The sequence below is a fragment of the Octopus sinensis genome, linkage group LG5 (genome assembly GCF_006345805.1).
Source record: "Octopus sinensis linkage group LG5, ASM634580v1, whole genome shotgun sequence".
NCBI lineage: Eukaryota > Metazoa > Mollusca > Cephalopoda > Octopoda > Octopodidae > Octopus > Octopus sinensis.
In genome coordinates, this window is record NC_043001.1 from 118,693,517 (window position 1) to 118,716,238 (window position 22,722).

A 22,722-nucleotide genomic window follows, 5' to 3' on the forward strand; every position below is an offset into this window, starting at 1 on the left:
CTAAATTTGAATAAATTTAGTCCTGGCCATAATTTCTAATTGCTAAATTAAATAGTTAACCTGTTGGAAGATTTATCCTTTTCTTCTTATTCCTTTTTCCTGTTATAAACCTCCTGTTTCATGCAGTTGTTTAGGTTCAACTAGACTCTTAGATTTTATATATTATTATACTCACACGGTCAGTCTATTTTTTGTCTCTTGTTATCTGGAGACCTTCAAATCCTTAGCCACCCTAAATTTTTTTATCACTAAATCAGGCATCATAAAAAATAGCCAATATAATTTTTAGCATTTAATTTAACTTTATTTCCTGGTTAGATAAAAAGCTATATTTCTTTTTTAGAATCACCTCAAGTTACATTTGAAGCAGGCGTGAAAGTTTAAACAAGATACTCATAACAATTAACCCAGCACTTAAACTTTTGCAAACTCATGGCAATAACAATTAATAACTGTTAATATACAATACCTGAGGACGGCCTACAGGTGTCTCAAGGGAAACTGTCGAGCAAATAGGTGGAAGACATCCGTTACGAAACCCTAAAAGACTTGGAGGAGAAGATAGACTCTCACTACCTGCTGGCATCAGTTTTGTCACTTTCAAAACCTCTTCATCCTGCAAAAAAAAGAAAAGAAAAAAGAAAACAAAGGAGTCAGCTGCTAGAGCAATGACATGATATGAATACTCTTGAAGTTTTGAAGAATTTCTTAACACCATATCCATCAGACAACATTTCATGACATCAGCTCAATTACTTTACGTTTTATTTTACAGATATAATTGAAAGATGATGACTGAAGTGATTAAGTTAGTGGCTAGCTTTTCCCCTGCTCGTGATTTTAAAAACATGCTGCTATCAGAGTAAAACTTAAAGCAAACATACACACATGGATGTACAATGTGGCTAATGTAAGATGTATGGATATTGGAAATATTTCTAGGAGTGACTAACAGAAAAAAAGATGGATATGTTTTGTTTAATTTGTACACTTACATGTGCATTTTCACATTTTCACACACACACATAGAAGATTGATTAGGAAGTTTACTTCATAATCATGAGATCTTGGGTTCAATCACACAGTATGGTATCTTGTATGAGTCACTTAATCATAACCTCAGGCAGACTCAGAATTTGAGCAGACAGAATGTGTGTAGAAGCTCATCAGATGGATTGTATTTATAATTCAAAGGCCCAGCCTTGTCACAATGTGTCATACAGATTCTATTTGAGAATTACATTAAGGTTACATGTGACTGTAGAATACTCAGCCACTTTGCATGTTCATTCAATGAGTAAACCATTCAATTCATTGACCAACAGTTTACTCATACATGGAAACTAATGGGAGAGTACATCAGATATATATATATATATTTATACACACACATACATATATGATGGCCATCCACTCGTGACTGAGAAAGACCATTGCTGATCTTCAGGAACATTGTGTACTCTAGGACTAACTTATATTTTGCATTTGTGGCTCTGTTGGTGGCTGATTTTGTATATCACTGTTAGTGATAGGAAATAAGCTAGCTGTGAGAGCAAGTACTAAAGTATATAAAATATACTAACCATGCAAGGTGTTCTTGATCTTTCCTGAACATTGTGGAGAGGGGCTAGGCGCAAAGGTTTTATCAACCGGTTGTATTTTACACTGCCTGGACGCGACATTTTAAAGTTTTGTGAAGGGAAGTTGCTGCCCACAGAGTTTGGTGTTGGTAAACTTATGTCAGAACCATCACTGTAATATAACAAAATTCTACCAAGTGAAAAGCAAGAAATAATTTACAGCAAATGGTAAAGTTACAATAAAAGACATAGTTTTATAATGTCAATATGTGTGTACCTCATCTCTCTAGAATAATTTGGTAAAAATAACCACACACACACTCATCATTATCATCATCATTTTAACATCTATTTTGTCATGCTTGTATGGGTCAGATGAATCATTGTTGAAGCAATTTTTTTTCTGTGTCCAGAGCCTTTTTTTTGTTGCTAATCCTCACCTGTTTCCAAGCAAGGTAACATTTATCCTGGTCCCCTAAACAATGAACAGACAAGATATGTCTTTGCAGAGAATTGCAAATAAAAGACACTGTGTGAATGGTGGCTCTTTGTTTGCAGTCAGAGTGCACATGTCAAGACAAGAGGAATATACACTCATGCACGCATGCATACACACACACACACACGATGGACATTAGTCAAGCTGCAACTATAGTAGAAGGCTCCAGCTGATATCGTTCGGACAGTAGGAGCAAATTCTAAACCATTTGGTTCTGAAATGAAATTCTTAACCAGCCATGCTTGTGTATGTACGTACATACACACACACATACATACATACATACACACACACATACATACATACATACACACACACACATACATACATACATACATACATACACACACACATACATACAGACGTTTATATACATATATGGATGCACAGATGTATATTAATACTGCATATACATGCTCCACTTGAAATAAAATCCAGTTTTTGGATTGGGTTCTCCAGTTATGAAAGAATGCAATGTTGGATGTTATCCTTCCTCATGGTTGACAGCTGAGCAGTGTGTATGTGTGTGCATGCATGCATACATAAATAGTAATATCTTAGTATGATTAAGGCTCAATGACTGGAACGAGTAAAAGAATATATATAAGCAAATACACAGACGTAAACACAGAGGAAATCTTGTACTTACTGCAATATGGCACCTGGTCTCTCAACTATGTCCTTCTGTTTCACAGTAAGAATACCATCAAGAGACTGTGGTTTCCAGCTGGCAGAACTAGTAATAAACGATGGTGTCCTTGTTGGCAGACTCACCTGCAGAGAATTATCAGAGTAACAATCATGACTGAAAAATATTCCAAGATGTTGGGAAGGACTTGAAATTCAGTCCTAATTGTTTTGAAAGATAAACCTAAAGATGAAGTAAAAAATTACTAACATTTTTCTTCATTTTTAAGTATGTCCTGCTTTGTAGAATCTTAATTAGCTATTAAATAACACGTCTCGTATTATGTAGGTGTCAAATTGGCTGAGTCATAACAGCATTGGATAGATTGTATTGCAGTATTGTTTCAACTGTCTCTGCTCTGAGTTCAAATTCCTCTAAGATCGACTGTACTTTTTTTATCTTTCTAGGGTCAATAAAATAGAATGAATCCAGTGTGGGGGATTCATACTGTTAGAGGGGCCAAGTAAACTGCCTTGCAGTATCTGTCACAGCTCCTTGGTGTTCTGAGAAAAATCATCTGTGATGACATTGATGTCAAGTCATATCAACCCTGGAGCAGAAGCCTTTCTCTTGGACAACATGAATTGCATAAAGAGGGGAGACTTGCATGTACAAGCAATTGCTAATCTTCCAACAAAAAGAAAAAAAAACAATGGTCTGTGCCTGCAGGTGCAGATATGGTCAACCCTAACCAATGAAGCCTTTTATATTATGTAGTACTAACATAGTACTGTTAGCTCTACGTTAGTACTGTTAGTAGTATTATGTAACTATTACATAGTACTTTAGCAGCAGTGAGTGGGAAAAAGGTCAATTCGTTGACAACAGAATTTTAAATTAAATTAGATATCTATGTGTTTTCATAGAGTATTTTTATAGAGTTGAGTTCATTAATAGAATTTACAGTTGAAATAATTTTATCTAAGCGGACTACATCATATTAATTGGAGCCTCTCATGATTGCTTGACTTGCTAGAAATAACAGCTGCAGCTCCTTCATAGGAGAATATGTAGCATATAACTCTGAATAGTAAATGGGTGCAAGCATATGGACAGAGTAAGTCAAAAAATTTTAATCCATTAGAATTACACTCTTAGTGATGAGAACAAATCATCATTTAAATAGCAAACTCTGGCAAGAAATGGAAGGGAGACAAGTTCCAAAATTTTAATTCCTTATACATCTTTACATCCTTACTGATGAGAACAATCACTTTCCTAGTCAGCTAATTCTAGTCAAGATAGGGGAGACAATCGCAAAATTTCAAAGAATGTAGTGGAGAAGGAGTCTGATACTTAATATGAGAAACGTGACAATTTTGGACATGTTTCAGTATTATTGTACCTCATCAGTGAAGCATAATCTACCTGTAACTGGAAAGTCTAGGCTTTAAAATAAAAAAAGATGGGTATGGCTGAAATGCCCTTTATCATAGATTAGTTTAATCAGAACAAAGAAAAGTAGTTAGCAAATTGGTAAAGTCATTACTGTGAAGGACAAAAGGCCTTTTGGTATTTGTTCTAGTTCCCAGCATTTTGAGTTCCGATCAGACAGAGGTCAATTTTATCTTTGATTCTTTTAGGATCAATAAAATAAAGTACCAGCCCATCATAGTGAATAGTAGAATTATCAGTGTATCAAATGGGATGCATTGTGTGTCTGTTCAGGTATTTGCATTTTGAGTTTTTGAGTGATAGTCTAAATTTATTGCTTGGTTGAACACCCTAACCTGAGTTTTGGGTGCCTTTGATGGAGTTCATTTTGTTTCTAGTTTGAGGATAAGTTCCTCTCTTTCAACAAGTCATAAATGCCCTAAAGAAACAAGTCACGGGTGTTGCCTTTCTCTCTTTGACAAAAAAACCCCCAAAAAACAAGACAAATCCAATACATTTTCTCCTGTCATGCAGTAATAATAATACCAATAATAATAATTATTGTGATTATTTTGAAGATGAAGAACCCAGCCCTTCAAAAAAAGGATAAAAGCTTAAGTAACTGACCTTTTGATAATTATACATACTTGATGCTTCTCTAGAAATGTTGTGAATCTCAGCTCGATAGGTAGGTAAAGGAAGAAGAATGGACTTCTCAACACCTGTTAAACATGGAGAGAAAGAAAATCCAGGATATAACATTGTGCAGATCTTAATTTTAAAATAGATCTTGGGTACAAATGTGTTGAGAAAGCAGCCGAATATCAAAGACATTGGATGAGGTGATGCATAAAAGGTCTATGCTAATATAAACAAGTAATGTGAATGGATGTAGATTTCTGGATGGAAGAAGATATGACTATGATAGCCAAAGAGTACTTAGTGAAGAAATAGATCAGACTTGAAAATTTTGGGCCCCAAAAAAGAAGAAAAGTAGAAGTCAGATCAGTGCCTGAATGAGGAATAAAACACATGCAACATGTTGTGTTAATTAATGTTTCAAAAACACTAATTTCTAAACCAACATTCCTAAATTATTTATGCTAGATGTTGACTAAAATGTATATTGTGATAGAGGAAGAGACACAAGAGGTTCTAAATGTATTGACAGTAAATGGCACCTGATTAGAAATGGTCATCCCTCAGGTGTTAGATGCATACGTTCTTTCAAGAATTTACAATAAAAATGTTATTTCAGAGCAAAAGTTTATATATTACTATAAAGAATCAGTACAGTTATGTAAGCATGTATGTGTATCCTGATAAAATTGAGTTTCACAAGCTTCTTTTTAGACTTTTAACCTTTACTTGTCCTACATTCAAGATGTTGCTGGATATATTTGCTTCAACTAAAACTATACAACCTATTGAATACATCAGAACTTGAAAATAATCCTAGAAATTCAGGGTTTTCTCAATGCAGATGACCAACAGGTTTCTATTATTCATCCATTTAGCAAGCAATTGATTGCTGATTAAACTCAGCCTTGATTAAGCGAATGTATGTTCAAAGGCATGCCAGCTATGATAATTCTGATATTATATGTATCAGACACAATGTCCAATGAGTTCTTCCTTTTTTTAAGATAGTGTCATTTGAAGTAGATGTGACTGCTGTTTCTAGCCGATTGAGTAACTATGTAGAAGCTCCTTTGCTGAAAATCTAAACTTTATTAGTCGTCAGCTACACCAGGGTCCTCTCTGTAACGGTGAATATATTCCCACTAAAAAGTAACATTTCTCAATGAAAGAATATAATTCACTCAACTGATAAACAAGTAATAATATGTTTGGCAGTAATTTGTATCAATTGTGGAAAAAAAAGTGAGGTTAGTTCTTGATACAGACACTGTAATGTGTGTCTATGGTCAAGATACTTGACAGTCAATGGCTTAACCTGAATGTCTGGTGCATCTCTTTGTCGTAAACAGTAGCTAAATCATCAAAGCTTTTGTCAGTTTGTAACACTAGATTCAAATTCTCTTAAGTTTTGTTGGTCCAATAAACCACTTCTGTACAACATACAATGTAACAATAAGTTGATGAGGGAGTTCTATGTGGATACTTGATACACTAGAAATAGCTGCCAAGTCTCCCTGAAATCATACCATACTGTCTACCATTGGACAATATGGTATTGAGTGCATAGTCCCTCAAAAAAGCTGGGATGGTCATTCTTTGAGTATAGGTCTGCTCAGTTAGGACTGCATACAACAACAACGAAATGATTCAGAAATCAATGTCATGTTTAAACTATGTAGTTATTTGGAGAAAGAGGAAGAAAAAAGAAAGAAGAAAAATAACCAAAACGAAGAAAATATAGAAGAAACGGTTTTACCTCTGACATATTCAAAGTACATGCTGAGCAAAGTTTTCATCCAGACCAATACCTGTAAAAAAGTAATATTTAGTTATGAAAAAAATCACATTTACTGTGTATGTTAATACAACAGTGCATTACAGGTATCTATACCTGTTTGATATTCTGATGTGTGTCTGGATGACCTGAGAGTTCTTCTGTCAACTTGCAATACACATGATGACAAACACACATCATATCCTGTTATTTATAAGATATTGTTTCACCATTATGTCTTTCAAAGCTAATACTTCATGGGGTCACTGCCCCTCATAGAAATATCATGGCTATTGAAGGTTTATATATCTTTATTAGCTTTTAAAGTACAAGTAGCATCAAGAAAATTCATCCAGGATTCATTCTCAGCCAGAGTATCTTACTCAAAGAAGACTTGGAGACACCAATGTCAATCATTTAAAATTGCTCACTGTAACTGAGTGATACTTTATCTGAAAAATTACATGTGATGAAAGTACGTTTCTACAGAAATATAATGTTATAAGCACTTTAGATTGGATAAGCATTTTGTGTAAGAAACTAATTTGTAAAAAGAGAATAATGATAAGAGAATATAAGATAAGAGGGATTAGAGGATGTCTGTATCTGCTTGTGATGACCCTGGCACCTAAAACAATCAGTGAAAGCAAACCATATTTAATTCTGAGTGATGATATCCATTGTGCATTTTGATTTAGTATGTTTGTTTGTTTTCATGATTGTTTTTCCATGCAGGCATGGGTTAGGCAGATATGTTATCCAGGCATTGTTTTACAGTCATTTGCCATTCCTGATGCTAACTCTTCCTTGGTTTTTAAGTAAGAGATCTCTTACTCTACACAGCTTCAAATGCACAAAACAAGCAGTCAGACAATTGACTGAAGTACCAAGAAGACTGCTTAAACAGCAGGACTTTTGTACAGTCAGGTGCAGATGTAAAGACACAGACACATACAAGTGAATGCAAGCATGCACACACAGACACACAACTGGTTTCCTTTCAGTTTCTGTCTATCGAATCCACATCCAAGGTTTTGGTTGGCCTAAGCATACTAGAAGACACTTACCTCAGATGCCGTGCAGTGAGACTGAACTTGAGGCCATGTAGTTGGCAAAATAACTTTTTAACCACACGGCTATACTTGCATCAACATAGTCATGTGTTTTAGGTACTTATAACAGAGAAGTAACAGTGGGGAATTTTATAGTTAGGGTACATAGAACAGGAATGCTGTGGTTACAGTCCTGAATTAGAAGATAGTTACAAAAGCTAAGTTACGGTTGTATTCTCACAAGAAAGAGAGTTTAGCTAAGATACATGCATATAGGAAGCAATTGTAAGCAATGACTTCATTCTTACCTCATTCCACGTGTAGTCAAACATTGCACTGGCAATATTTTCTCGAACACAAGCTAGAGGTGTAATGGGAGGGTAACCAGTTCGATAACAGTGGCTTGATTTTGGGCAGTGTCTCTGTCCATCAGGAAGAGTGTCTATTCTGAATTGGGAAAAAAAAAAACAGAGTGAAGTGAAAATTCTTATACATTTATAGATTAAGGTACAGTACAGCAAACCCAATTATTATTCTTTTTAGTCTTTAGTCTTTTCAGTCATTTTGTCTGATGCTCAACTGATTTCATCAATCTTTACTCTTCCCTAATCATAATAATAATAGTTCTTTCTGTTATAGGTTCAATGCTGGTCAATTATATCAACCCCAGTATTTGACTGGTACTTAATTTATCAACCCCCAAAGGATGAAAGGCAAAGTTGACCTTGGCAGCATTTGAACTCAGAATATACAGCCAGAAAAAATGCCACTAAGCTAATGATTCTACCAGCTTGCTACAACAACAGCAACAGTAATAATTATTACTACTCTAGGCACAAGGCCATGAAAATTTTGGAGGAAGGGGGCTAGTTGATTACATTGACCCCAGTGCATAACTGGTACTTATTTCATTGACCCCCGAAAGGATGAAAGGTGAAGTCAACCTCAGGGGAATTTGAAGTCAGAGTGTAGTGGCAGATGAAATACCGCTAAACATTTCACCTGTCGTGCTAACAATTCTGTCAGCTTGCCACCTTAACAGCAACAGTAGTTATAATAATAATAATAATAATAATAATTGTCTTAGTATAAAAGATGGGCTATAACAAATATTCTGCTCAATACCACAGATTTGCTTGTCAGTTGTTTGACCTTAACCAGTTGAGCATGTCCCTTAGTGGCTGACGATATGTGCATCTCTGATCACGAGCAGAAGTAGTGGGGGAGCATCATAGCCAAGTGTTGAGAGGAATTCTTTGGGATTTGGATAATTCACATTTGGAAACATGGGTGTTTCATTCAACATCCTTAAACAACCCTTATTCAAGGACCTTTTGAGCAGGATGGGCTACTCGACATGATGAAAAAGAATTTTCATCATTCTGGCCCTACGTGCAAAGTCATGTGCTGTTTATCTTGATATGAGACCACCATGTCACACACGTAAGGCTGTGATGCATATGCCTGGTGTACACTTATCAGGTGAGTAATCATGATGGGTATACTGGGCTTTGTATATTTTAACCCAGTGTCACTTTGATGGTGCGCACTGCTCTCTCACTAAAAATAATGGTTTTATTTTTGGCACAAGGCCAGTAGTTTCGGGGGAAGGGGTAAGCCAATTACATAGATCCCAGTATTCAACTGGTACTTATTTTATCAATCTTGAAAGGACAACAGGCAAAGTCAACCTTGGTGGAATTTGAACTCAGAACATATACATGAATGAAATGCCACTAAATATTTGCCTCCTCCTCCTCCTCCTCATCATCATCATTTAACGTCCGCTTGCCATGCTAGCATGGATTGGACGATTTGACTGAGGGCTGGTGAACCAGATGGCTGCACCAGACTCCAATCTGATCTGGCAGAGTTTCTACAGCTGGATGCCCTTCCTAATGCCAACCACTCTGAGAGTGTAGTGGGTGCTTTTACGTGTCACCGGCACGAGGGCCAGTTAGGTGTTACTGGCAACGGCCATGCTCAAATGGTGCTTTTTATGTGTCACCTGCACAGGAGCCAGTCCAGCGGCACTGGCAACGACCTCGCTTGAATGTTTTTTTTCACGTGCCACCAGCACAAGTGCCAGTAAGGCGACGCAGGTAACCTGTGATTCTGTCAACTCACTGCCTCAATAATAACGATGATGATGATGATGATAAATAATTAAAAGGGTACCAGACTCAAAAAGGGTTTACATACTTAATGAGTGACAACTATTCAAGGACACAGTATTTGATAGATAACTATCTTATTGATGATGATGATGGGGATGATGATGATGATGATGATGATGATGATGATGAGGATGACAGTATTACACCAACCTCTCTGGGTAGTCTATTGCAATGATCTCCTCAACATTTCCATCTTTTTCAATTATTTCCTCAAAAGCATCAGTTTGGTCCGATTGTGAGCTGCTCGTTTCCCTTGGCGACCCACTGTATGTCTGAGACTGTGATTTGAGGCGTTCTGCAGATTTACCAGTGATATTCAACCTTTGGATTAAACAGAGAAGAAATTAATAGTTGACATAGAAGGAATGTAACCCCTGGTTAGTGCCCTGACTGATCATATCTATGACCACAAAAATTCCAGCCATGAGCTGGGGATTTTTCTAGGGGATTGTATATCTAGAACTAAGTTATCCGATGCATTACTGCACTTTCAAATTGTTAGCATGTAATCTGATCAAGATTTGGTTACTATTTCTAGCAGGTTGAACAACCACATAAATGCACCATCAGCATTTTGTTGAAGTCAGAGTTGTAGCAGTTCTGTTACATACCTTGCTTTCAATTGCAGTCATTCCCACATAGGTAATCGTCATTGGGTGGATATCTTACTTGAAGTAAGGGAGTCAACAATAAAATGTATTCGGTATATTGTATAGTAGCTCAGACTACAAAGAACCACTAATAAAGTATATAATAAACTCCCCGACTGACACTGTTCTCAACTAAGGGCTGTGCATCAGCTGTGTTGGCACCCATCTAGATGCTAAACATGCAGGCGCATGGCCTAGTGGTTAGGCTAATCACTTACATCAACCTCAGTGCGCAACTGGTACTTATTTCATTGATCCTGAAAGGATGAAAGGTAAAGCTGACCATGGCGGAATTTGAAGTCAAAACGTGAAGATGGACAAAATGCCACAAGGCATTTCATAATCCTTTCTTATTTTGGCATACAGCCAACAAATTTGAGGCATGGTGAAGTCAATTACATTGACCCCAGTGCGCAACTGGTACTTTTTTCATCAACTCCAAAAGAATGAAAGGCAAAGTGAACCGTGGTAGAATTTGAACTCAGAACAAAAAGATGGATGAAAACCCACTAAACATCTTGTCCAGTGTGTTAATGATTTTGCCAGATCACTGTCTTAATAATAATAATAATAATAATCATCATCAGTGGAATTTGAACTCAGAATGTCAAGGTGAACGAAATGCCGCTAAGCATTTCACCTGGCATGCTAACGATTATGCCAGCTCGCTGCCTTCTCAATAATAATAACGTATAAAATCATAAAGTTTATAAAGGACAGGAATTTTAAATTTGTTAGTTAAAGGTGATGTTATTACTGAAGATGATGAGAAGGAGAAGGAGGATGAGGACCTTTGTTGGTTCTCACATACTGGTGACATTAATGTGGTGACATTGACCTACAGTTATCCCTTCATAGGTCAAAGTCTGCAACAAAAATATCATAGGGGATGAAATTCCAGAGGGATTCTGTTGTGAGGGAGAAGAATGATTAGGAAAAGAGATCAGTGCAAACAAAGTAGGAGTGTTGTATAATCAAGACACAGAGGTGTTGGATGATAGTTGGTCTGGGTGGATGAGGTATACAGCTAATTGGTTCAGTGAAGTCAAAGTAGCAGCAGAAAAGGTACAGAGATGAAAAGGTGTTAGTGAATGTGTCTTTGCTTCTCAGCCAGATGGTTTTCTTTTTGAGTTTGGCATAGCAGCATTAGTGAGCCATAAATGTGAGAAGTGCTTGCACTGTGGGTCTTAATGAACCATAAATGCAAGCTGTATCCATTTATTTAGAACTGTGAGAGTGAAGAGATCCAGCTAAATACCACAAAACATTTGCTCTCTGCTCTACCTATTATTCTCATCCAATACTCCACAACTATAAGGCATTTTGTCTAGTGCTTTTGATTTTGCCCATCTCTCACTCTCATAGTAATAATAACAATTATTTCTAAGAAAAAAAACAAGGACAGAAATTTATGGAAAAGGGTTAGTAAATTAAATTGACAACAGTTTTTGACTGGTGATTCATTTAATCAATCCTCTCTCTTAATCCTTTTTGCCCCTTGTAGAGCATAGGACCTCAACAGTTGTTTTCCACTTTATGTGGTCATTGGCATTTAGGAGAGATGAAAGACAAGTTAAATCTGGAAGGCTTTGAATTCAGAGCAAAAAAGCTGGAACAAATATTGCAAGGCAGGCTGTGCAACATGGATATGATTATAATATAACAATTGCTTCTAATTTAAGCACAAGGCCACAAGTTTTGAGGGTATAGAGCTAGTCAGTAACATTGATTCTCAGTACTCAATCAGTACTTAATTTCATTGATCCTAAGCATGAAAGGTAAAGTTGATCTCAGCAGGATCTGAACTCAAAATGTAAAAAAAAACAAAAAAACAAATACAGCAAAATATTTATTCCAATGCACAAACAAGTCTGTCACCTTGCTGTCCTATCAACTGACTATCACTAATCTCTGTAAACAACAATAATACTAATGATTTCTAAATTAAAAAATGATGACATAATGATGTAAATATAAAAGTCAACTTACAACTGAAGATCTGAGTCAAGAGGTGTGAAACTATTGGAAAAAGACAGGTCATCTTCAATGAGATGGGCAGAAGATGTTGCATGGTAAGGCAGGCGTGGTACTGCATCATACCCCTGCTCCTCTGATGGAAATATTTGTTGACCAAGTACTCTGAAAAATGAAAAAATGCACATGTCAGAAGAAATAACATACATACACACACACACGCACACATACAGCCAGACGTGCTGGTGGCATGTAAAATGCATTATATGAATGTGGTCAATGCCAGTGGCACCTGATTGGTCTCATATAAGTGGCACGTAAAAAGTACCATTTGAGTGTGGTTGTTGCTAGTGCCACCTGACTGGCTTCCACACCAGTGGCATGCAAAAAGCACCATTCAATCCAGTACCACTGAACTGGTCCTCATGCTAGTGGCATGTAATAAGCACCCACTACACTCTAGGAATGGTTGGCATTAGGAAGGGCATCCAGCTGTAGAAACTTTGCCAGATCAGATTGCCAGACCTCAGTTAAACCATCCAACCCTTACCAGCATGGAAAGTGGACGTTAAACAATGATGATCACCATCATCATTTAACATCCACCTTCCATGCTGGCTTGAGTGGGACAGTTTGACAAGAGCCAGCCAGACAGAAGCCTGCACTAGACTTCTGTAACTGTTTTGGCAGGAATTTTACAGCTAGATACCTTCCTAACACCAACCAGTGCAGGAGAAGGAGTATATTAGGTGTGTTTTATCATGGCATGGATATTACTGAAGTTGCCTTGTGCCCAGCAAGGCCAAAGAATCCTCCAAACTAGAGACAACTCTATGATGTCTCAATATTCATCTGAGGCATCATGACCAAGAAAGTGAATAGACGAGGGATGACATCAGAAGGGAGTAAGAACATGATGGGGGAAATGGTTAGAGTGAGAAGGTGGTAGAGAGAGGAGTAATGGTAGAGAGAGTGATACAGTGAGATGTACAGAGTGAGGTACGATGGACAGGAAAGGTGGTGAGTAGGATGAAGGTGAGTAAGGAAAGGTTGGATGATAGATTAGTGATGGAGAGATGAGAGGGCATCAGAGAGAAAGGAAGGAAGGAGATGGAGGCTTCCTAGGGATATTAATCCTCCATCTAATATAGAAATGGAGATATTACACATGATATGCTCATATCACTGCAGCCTTCTCTCTTGTACACAACATCTGATTCTTCTGATGTCTCGATTTACTCTCAGCTCAACTGTGCCATGTCGTTCTTGTGCACTAACTTTACACATTCTGCAGAGCATGCTTGCTTCATTTCTTTCTAGTCTTCCCAAACCCTTTGGCAAAGAAGAGGGGTTAGTTTCCCTCTGTCTGATAGCTACAGTATGGTGGTTGCTGTTGAAAGCTTTGTGGATAGAGCTTTGACTCTAATGACAAATGTAATTGCTCTTTGTATGTGAATTTGATAGATGGAAACTGAAGAATCCTATCAAATGCATGCATGGATGTACGTATATGTGTGTGTGTGCGCATGCATGGACATGTGAGAGTCTGTTTATATTTATACCATAACCTTGTGGCCTATGTCAGGAGTGTAACCAGCCCACTTATGCATACCTTTCCTTCATTGGACACTAAACTCTGCTTGCAAAGACCTGTTGAGGCAAGTGAAATCGGAATCGAAATCAAAATCAAATTTGATGACTGACATCCGTGCTAGTGGAGCACTAGGAGCACCATCCGAGAGTAATCGTTGCCAGAGAAGCTGACTGGCTTCCATGCCAGTGGCATGTAAAAAGCACCATTCGAGCGTGATCGTTACCAGTGTCGCCTTACTGGCACTTGTGCTGGTGGCATGTGAAAAAAATATTCGAGCGAGGTCGTTGCCAGTGCCGCTGGACTGGCTCCTGTGCAGGTGGCACATAAAAAACACCATTTGAGCATGGCCGTTGCCAGTACCACCTGACTGGTCCTCGTGCCGGTGGCACATAAAAGCACCCACTACACTCTCAGAGTGGTTGGCGTTAGGAAGGGCATCCAGCTGTTGAAACTCTGCTAGATCAAGATTGGAGCCTGGTGCAGCCATCTGGTTCACCAGTCCTCAGTCAAATCGTTCAACCCATGACAGCATAGAAAGCGGACGTTAAACAATGATGATGATGATTTCCCAACATTGCTGAAGTACAAGCTGTGACTTTTTTGTCATTTCTTTTGTCAACAAATCATGGATTGACTTTGCACCATTGAAGAGATGTAGAATAAAAAAATCTCTGACTTAAAAAACAGGTCAGGGTTAAGGAAAGAAAGGCATCCAACCATGAAACAAACTTCTAAAATATACAAGTCAAACATGGTAAAACAGACATAAAATTGAAGAAATGAAAACTTTTCTTGTTATTTTGTTATTGTCTATTACCATTGGTATTTATTGTTATTTGTTTATGTGTTTTTGTTGTTATTGTTGATTTCATCCTTTTACTCAGTGGAAATCTCTCACTTATTTTTGGTTCTTTTTCATCTTTTTGCATTTTTTTTTTTACTGCCCTTAATGTATTGAGCCTTTGAGGTCAATAAAAAAATCCCCATCACCATCATATTTTCAAGAGTTTTATGAAAGTTTCTACCGTCATACCAGGTGCGCTTCCATGATCCTGATGTGTGCAGCATTATTTTTTGATGAGTGTAGAATTGTGTTTATATACTACATCAGTTATATCAAAAACAGAAATTGTACAGACATTTCAAAGTCTCTCTCACTGAAATAAATACCAAAGAAGGGAGTTCAGTTTCCTAATGTAATTAGCAAGAACTCTAAACAAATGAACAGTATTTGACTAACAATTCCACCAATCTGCTACCAACTTCTTTTTTGGACTATGGAAATAAGCTATTTAATAAATGAAAGACAAATTTTCCAACGATGGTGCTCAAAACAACCAATTATACCACATTAATTAATTGATTGAGTAAAAAAAGATGACAATGGTATTGAATTAATAAATGATTATAAAAAATGTTAATGAAAACCTGAGATGTGGGAATTGCAAGCTCCATTCTTCACACTCATGGTACATGTCAGACGAACCAATGGGTCTCTGTTGTTCATAGAGTATCTCATTGATTTCATTGAACAAAACTTGGATTTTACCAGCAGCTTTTCTTTCCGATTCCTTTGTGGAGAAGAGGCAAAAGAATAAAGAGATGATAGAAAAATAGAAATACAATAAAAACAACAAAAAAAACCCAACGAACAAACATAAAACAAGCAAAAGTCAATTTAAATAAAATCTAATCATTCATTATAATAATTTTCAGGGACAGTAATGGTTTTGTGCCAAACTAGAAAATGTGTTATAGTTGTCTTAAATACTGCATAGTTTATTTTGTCTTTTACAGCACTCCGAGGACAATAAAATAAGGAGGGACCAGTCATATATTGGGTTGATTCAAGGAAATCAAATTATAATTTACTATCAGAAATTAGTGGAATCATAGACAGAATACCTTGCCATATTTAGTTTACAACTTTTACTGTTTGACTTCAAATTCTTTTAGGTTCAATAAAATAATACAGAAATCAAGCACTAGTGTTAATATAATCATCTGTACCCACTTCCTAAATATGTAGCCTTCTACCTGTGTCAACAATTATTTCATAATTACTTTTCTTTTCAAATAATTTGGCAGTGACAGGTAAGTTCCATAAGGCATTGAGTTACTGAAAATGTGTTCACACTGATTGATACTGTGGTGACTATACAGAAAATATGTTCACTGCATTTAATACTGTTTACTACAGAAAATATGTTCACTATGCTTGATGCTGTGATGACTATACAGAAAATATGTTCACTGCATTTAATACTGTTTACTACAGAAAATATGTTCACTATGCTTGATGCTGTGATGACTATATAGAAAATTGTTGTCTATGATTGTTACAGAGGCAATGTTCATTGTATTTGATATTATGGTAATTATAGAGAAAGTATGTTTACTCTGTTTTCTATGACTAGATGCTCTTCCTATCACAAAGCACCTTACAGAGTGTACTGGAGTGCACATTTTGTAGTGCCATCAGCAAAGAGGGCTAAAGGAATCCTTCTGCTTTGTGTAATTTTTTTGTATTCTTCTTTGGTCTTTCTGAAGCAAGTAATCTGCAAAGTGAATTGCAGAGAATACAACTGACTCATATATTCTATTGTTGGCATTGTTTCTACAAATGAATGCTCTTCCTTCCACTAAATTGGAACATATGGGTGAGGCTTGGTCTTCTGAATCATTGTGGATGACAGTAACTTTGAATAAAAACTGACTTGGACTGCGATATCTAAGCTGACCCACACCAGCATAGAAAGCTGATGTAATAGGATTATAATGATGATACAGTGTGTGTGTGTGTGTGTCTGAGTGTACTACAGATGTCTCAACAAGTTTTCTGTCAAGTTATATTTATCTTCAGTGAACTGGTAATAGCAAATACGATTAATTAATATCGCTAATTCTCCACACAAAGTAATATGCAAGCACACATGAAATATAAAAGTAAAATTACATCGTTGCCCCAGAAAGGATCATCAACACTGCTTCTGTCTGTTGTGTTACCAGTTAAGGTGCGTGTAAAGTTGTGAGAGCCTTCCTTCAGTGATACATTACTCAGGCTAGGGCTGGATTTCACCGACTGATACCTGTTAGGTGATGGTAAAACAAATGGATTACATTAATTTTACTTATCACTAAACATGGAAATAAAATCTCCCATTTTTTTCTTAAGTTATTTACAGCTGTAACAAAAATAATGAAACAAAAACTGAAATGATACTGAGTTGGGAGAAACTGTGACTTTGTACAACTACTTTATGTTGTTAATTAGTATTTAGATAATTAAATAAAACAAAAATGATTTTAAAAAGTGGAAGTATAGCATTACAGAAGATTAGGTCTTTGGATTTTACTTGAGTCACATTCTAAGGAATGTGAAAAAGTACATTATTCACATTTGATGGATATTTTCCCTCATCTTGTTTGTTGTTAACACAATGTTTCGGCTGATATACCCTCCAGCCTTCACCAGGAGTCTCGGGAAAATTTCAAACCTGGGTTCTCATTCCTAAGGTATTTTTCGATGTTATTATTATTATTATTATTCAGGTCATTGCCTGGAATCAAACTTGCAATCTTGGGGTTAGTAGCCCGTGCTCTTAACTTCTATACCATATACCCGTGGGCATATGGCTTAGTGGTTAAGAGCGCAGGCTACTAACCCCAAGATTCCGAGTTCAATTCCAAGCAGTGACTTGAATAATGATAATAATAATAATAATAATAATAACATCGAAAAATACCTTAAGAATGAGAACCTAGGTTCAAAATTTCCCCAAGACACCTGATGAAGGCTGGAGGGTATATCAGCTGAAATGCTGTGTCAACAACAAACAAGATGAGGACAAATATCTGTCAAATGTAAACAATGTAAATAATGTACATAATTCCTCATCTCTTACATATAGAACTGTAATGTGAAGAGGGTCTGTTGTGAAATGTGTCAAGCCCTTTTAATCTGAGAGAAAGATAATGGCTGTGAGTTAAGTTAGATGCCTTGACTGGGTATCAAAACTACATTACAAACCTGACTGCTAAGCCGATATGTACCACGCTTTATAGTGCAGATGTTACATTGAGTGTGTGTGTGGGGCTGGGTGGGGAGAAAGAGTATCTGAGAGGAAGAAGGAGAATCTATGCTCTAGGTATTATGACATTTATCTGTCTTCAGTTTGTGTCATAATACAGCTGTAACTTTTTTGTATTATCTATACAAAAGCACATTTCAAAAACGTATATTGGTAGAGAATCAATCAGAATTTATAAAACACAGACATTGTTGATTGTTGTCTTTGGTTAATAAGCATTAAATTATCTTATTTGACTTGGTTATTAACAGCCAGTTCTTATAAAGCCATTCTCCCAACATAAGAACTATCCTTGACATCTTCTACATAGTACCACTAAGTTGTTCTCAAGTAATAATTAATGTTGGTCTTATTATAATTGCTGTTTTATTTCATTTTACTTCAGTGTGACATGAAATATTTAAAAATTTCAAAAATTTTCTGTCAGACATGTTAAGAGGTTTTATCATCTTATCTTTATTATTGATTATTACAAAGATGGTGAGCTGGCAGAATCATTAGCAGATCAATCAAAATGTTTAGCAACATTTCTTCCAGCTATGTTTTGAGTACAAATCCCACTGAAATCAACTTTGCCTTCCATTCTTTCAGGGATAATAAAGTACCAATCAAGTACTAGAGCAAATGCAATCAACTAGCTCCCTTGACCCCAATCTCCTCCTGGAATTGCTGACCTCGTGCCTAAATTCGAAGCAATTATCAATAGTGTTATGGTGCAATACATTATTTCTTGAGTCCAAACCTTACCAAGGTCAGCTTAGCCCTTCACCTTTCTGAAATAATTACCAGTGAATTGCTGAGGCTGAAATAATTTATTGTTTGCTTCCACCAAGTGTGTAGTTTTTATTTATGTTAGAAATCATTATTAATAAGGTAGACAAGTGTTAGATATAAGAGAGCACTGCACTAAAGGTCCAGTAGTATTTCATATTATTGCTTTCTGTTCTAAGTTCAAATTTCATCAAAGTTGACTCTGCTTTTTATACCTTTGCATGTTAATGAAATTATATACTGATCTCCTTAATACCATGGGATCAATTTAACTGACTAATTCTTTCTACAGAATTTGTTGCCTGGTATTATAGGGTTCTTGTTACATTCTCTGCTGATGTTTGAATATACATTGAAACTATGGCACATACATGAAGGAAAGCCAGCAAAGCAGTTACTTGTAAAGAAAGCTTTCCCTCATAAATACAGTAGTATAATTTTTGGAAGAGGAAACGGATCATTATATTGCCCTAAACACTTCACTACGAGGGTATATGAACTCAGAATGTAAAGCAATGCAAAGCAATGTTGCTAAATACTGCCACCCAACCAATTCTGTCATAACACCATTCTCATACACCAAATAATAATAGTGGTGATAATAATAACAATCTTTTCTTTATAATTTTGATACAAGGCTAGCTTACTTTATCAACGTGGAAGAACCAGAAGAAATGCTGCTAAACATTTTGTCTAATACTCTAATGGTTCTGCCAATTTGCAGCCTTAATAATGAAAATAAAAATAATAGTCACAATAGTAATAATAATAGTCCTTTCTACTATAGGCACAAGGTTGGGACGTTTTGGGGAAGGAGCTAGTTGATTACATCAATCCCAGCGCATAACTGGTACTTATTTTATTGACCCTGAAAGGATGAAAGGTAAAATCCAGCAAGACAAGAACAGGTGATAAGAAGAAGAATAAAGTGGGAGATAGAGGAAGGGGTACACTACCTGGATCCTTCTTCAAAATTTGGAGTCAGCTCTGGGTCTTCCTGCTGGTCTGGTGGTGGATGTTTTTCTAGCAGTGACCGAGATAAACCTTGTCTTGAAGAAAAACACAAAACAAATAAATAAAGGTCAATAGAGTTGTAATGAATTAGAGAGAGAGAGGGAAAGAGAGAGAGAGTGTTTGTGTGTGAGTGTGTGTGTGTTGTTGTCTAGCCCCAGGTCCACTCTGACTGAGAAGACCAGTAGTACAAGTACAACTAGCATGTACTATTGTTTCATTATATGCTGGCTGTACAGTGCCAATAATATGGTCTGGTGACATGTATTGTGCTTTTGTTAGGTGTTTTTTTAGATAACTAAGCTGTCATGAGCAGATGACACCCTCACCTTCTTGTCCCCATCCCCTTTACCCTAGCAGCATCCAGGATGTGACAGTTGGAGGAAAAGGGAGCTGCACCAGTGCCTGGCTGGTACTCATGTAAAGCCAAACAGACTGGAAAAATGTGTGCCTTGCTCATGGATACAACATGTAGCCTAGTCCATGAACTGAAACCAGGTCTCCATGGTTGTGAAGTGAGCACCCTGACCACTAGGTTCTGTGCCCCTTCACACATGACTATACCAATAATCAAAGGTATTGCAACTGTCATAATCCTGTCCTTTCTTCAGACATAGTTTCAAAGTCTTCATCACCTGATGTATACCTTTTATTATTTTAAGATGTGATTTAAGGGAGATTTGGTTACTATTTCTCTACATGGAAGTCTTTTGGATAGACGGCAAAAGGTTACCTCTGTGACACTGTGTTACAGTGATTCTACATGAAGATTTGACTATGTTAAGAATGCAAATGACTGTGGGATAATGAGCCACTTACACTTCAATATAATTAAATCAAGTAGGTGGGGAAATGGTAGAGTTGGCTAAGTGTTGGATAGAACGTCTCATAGTATTTCTTCTACCGCTCTGGGCTCTGAGTTCAAATGAAGCCAAGGTCAACTTTGTCTTTAGTTCTTTTGGGGTTGATAAAAATGTACCTGTCTAGGGTGACAGATAGGTAGAACTGCAAACAGTTCAGGCAAGATGCTTTGTGGTGTTTATTTTGGTTCTTTACACTCTGTCAATAATGCCAGTGACAACACTGAACCTAAGCTGTGTCAACATGGGTTGATGGCATTTCCTTTAAGTAAACATTCATAGCAAGGAGAAAGGAGACATTCATGCATAAGCAACTACCAGTCTTCCTAAGAAAAGACTGACCCTGCATCTGTAAAAGTATGCTTAAGACCTGTGCATACAAGTGCAGATGTATGAGTGATATAGCCTTGAGGATGGAGGTCCCAAAGACAGATCATAAGATTGAATAACTGGAATACTTATTGTTGAAACTGATAAAGGACCCATTTGCTATTTGGTTTGTAGAAACAGACACTATACACATACCAAATCAACAGTGGGAGCCTGTACATGGTAGCTTGAGAAGTTAGAAATAGCAGCAAAATTCTCCTTAAACCACATCTTATCTTAAAATAAGAAGAACAAATTGAATAATGTAGTTCTGGAAATGCTGTCTGAAATATAATGGAATGGTCATGATTGGAACACTTTGATCATAGGTCTGTTTAATCAAAACTGGCCAAGGGCTAAACACATCAATAAACACACACACACACACACACACGCTCACACACACATATATATTCAAATGAGAAGAGACAGTCAAATATGATTTTAGGAAACGAAATATGACAAAACTTTATGGGTCTATAATTATTTATAAATGCAACATGATTACATTATAGATCTTCACATGGCAGGAGGTTAAAGATCATAAATTATAAGGATGAGATATAATTAATTGAATCAATTCCCTTAATTAATTGGAACTCATTTATTGATCCTCACAAGAGAAATGCAAAGTGAGCTGTATTGGGATCTGAACTGAAGTAATATAATATAATGATAAATTATTTGAATATCAAGTTATTCCCATGGCAGTATTGCAGTCGGGTACATGAAATGTTTTGCCAATATTTTTCACTCCTCTCAGTCTTGACTTTCTCTATACATTGTTTGGTCCCAAATGGTCCACTATGAAATTAAATAAATGTTAGTCAAACTCTCATTCAAGTGTTTCACTGGACTTGGTAACCCTGATGACATCCACTTCTTCCCTAGGATATAAGTATCAATACCTCTCAAGGAACTCATCAACCTTTGGCAGATTTTGCTTTTTAAATTTTGTTGGATGCCCACACATTCTCTTCATTAGGCAAGGCTAGTTGAGGGCTGGTTTAGTCACTAAACACTGACCATAACCACGTAGTATTAGGTTATATGGTTCATGGTTGCAGGTTTCCATTTGCCTATGATGGAATTGAAGATATATATATATATATATAATAGGTATGGAAAAGACTAAATACTATTTTACCTAAAGTATGAGAGGCAACTCTGGGCATATTTTGGCCTTAAGCTAATCTCATCAGCAGAGCATAGCATTTCACACTGAGAGTCTAAATCAGGGATTCTCGAACTGGGGTATGTGAAGCTTGTAAAAAAACAGAAATCTTGAAGTAAACACAACCAACTAAACAAAATCCATGTCTAGAAAATATGTGGAAAGCCTTTTGCTGTTCACATCCACTTATCCTTGTGAACCAGTGTTTTCAACAATGTTTATAACCAAAAACAAATTTCAGACAAGCTGTTCAACTGAGAATGATAGGCAGACATGCCTTGTTGAAGCTGCACTTAAAATGGAGTCATTTGTTAAAAAGAAGAAGCTCATTTACTTCTTTAAAAATATAATAATAAATGAAATGGATTTCTTACATAGACACAAAGTCAGAAATTTTGTGGGAGAGAATGGTTGATTATATTAACACCAATTCATCACTGGT

At 36.5% G+C, this 22,722-nt stretch overlaps 1 protein-coding gene across 1 annotated transcript in view; it reads right to left on the reverse strand.

Moving 5' to 3' along the window:
• LOC115211957 (protein FAM149B1) overlaps positions 1 to 22,722 on the reverse strand; it is a 101,345-nt gene that overhangs the window by 11,821 nt on the left and 66,802 nt on the right. Inside the window, exons 3-13 of the mRNA XM_029780721.2 lie at positions 19,823 to 19,915; positions 16,961 to 17,093; positions 15,433 to 15,575; positions 12,426 to 12,575; positions 9,937 to 10,107; positions 7,918 to 8,056; positions 6,540 to 6,591; positions 4,769 to 4,863; positions 2,729 to 2,853; positions 1,584 to 1,752; positions 470 to 616 (exon numbers count right to left, since the gene is read on the reverse strand). Of these exons, the coding sequence (XP_029636581.1) occupies positions 470 to 616; positions 1,584 to 1,752; positions 2,729 to 2,853; positions 4,769 to 4,863; positions 6,540 to 6,591; positions 7,918 to 8,056; positions 9,937 to 10,107; positions 12,426 to 12,575; positions 15,433 to 15,575; positions 16,961 to 17,093; positions 19,823 to 19,915 (1,417 nt within the window). The remainder of the gene's footprint in view (positions 1 to 469; positions 617 to 1,583; positions 1,753 to 2,728; positions 2,854 to 4,768; positions 4,864 to 6,539; positions 6,592 to 7,917; positions 8,057 to 9,936; positions 10,108 to 12,425; positions 12,576 to 15,432; positions 15,576 to 16,960; positions 17,094 to 19,822; positions 19,916 to 22,722) is intronic.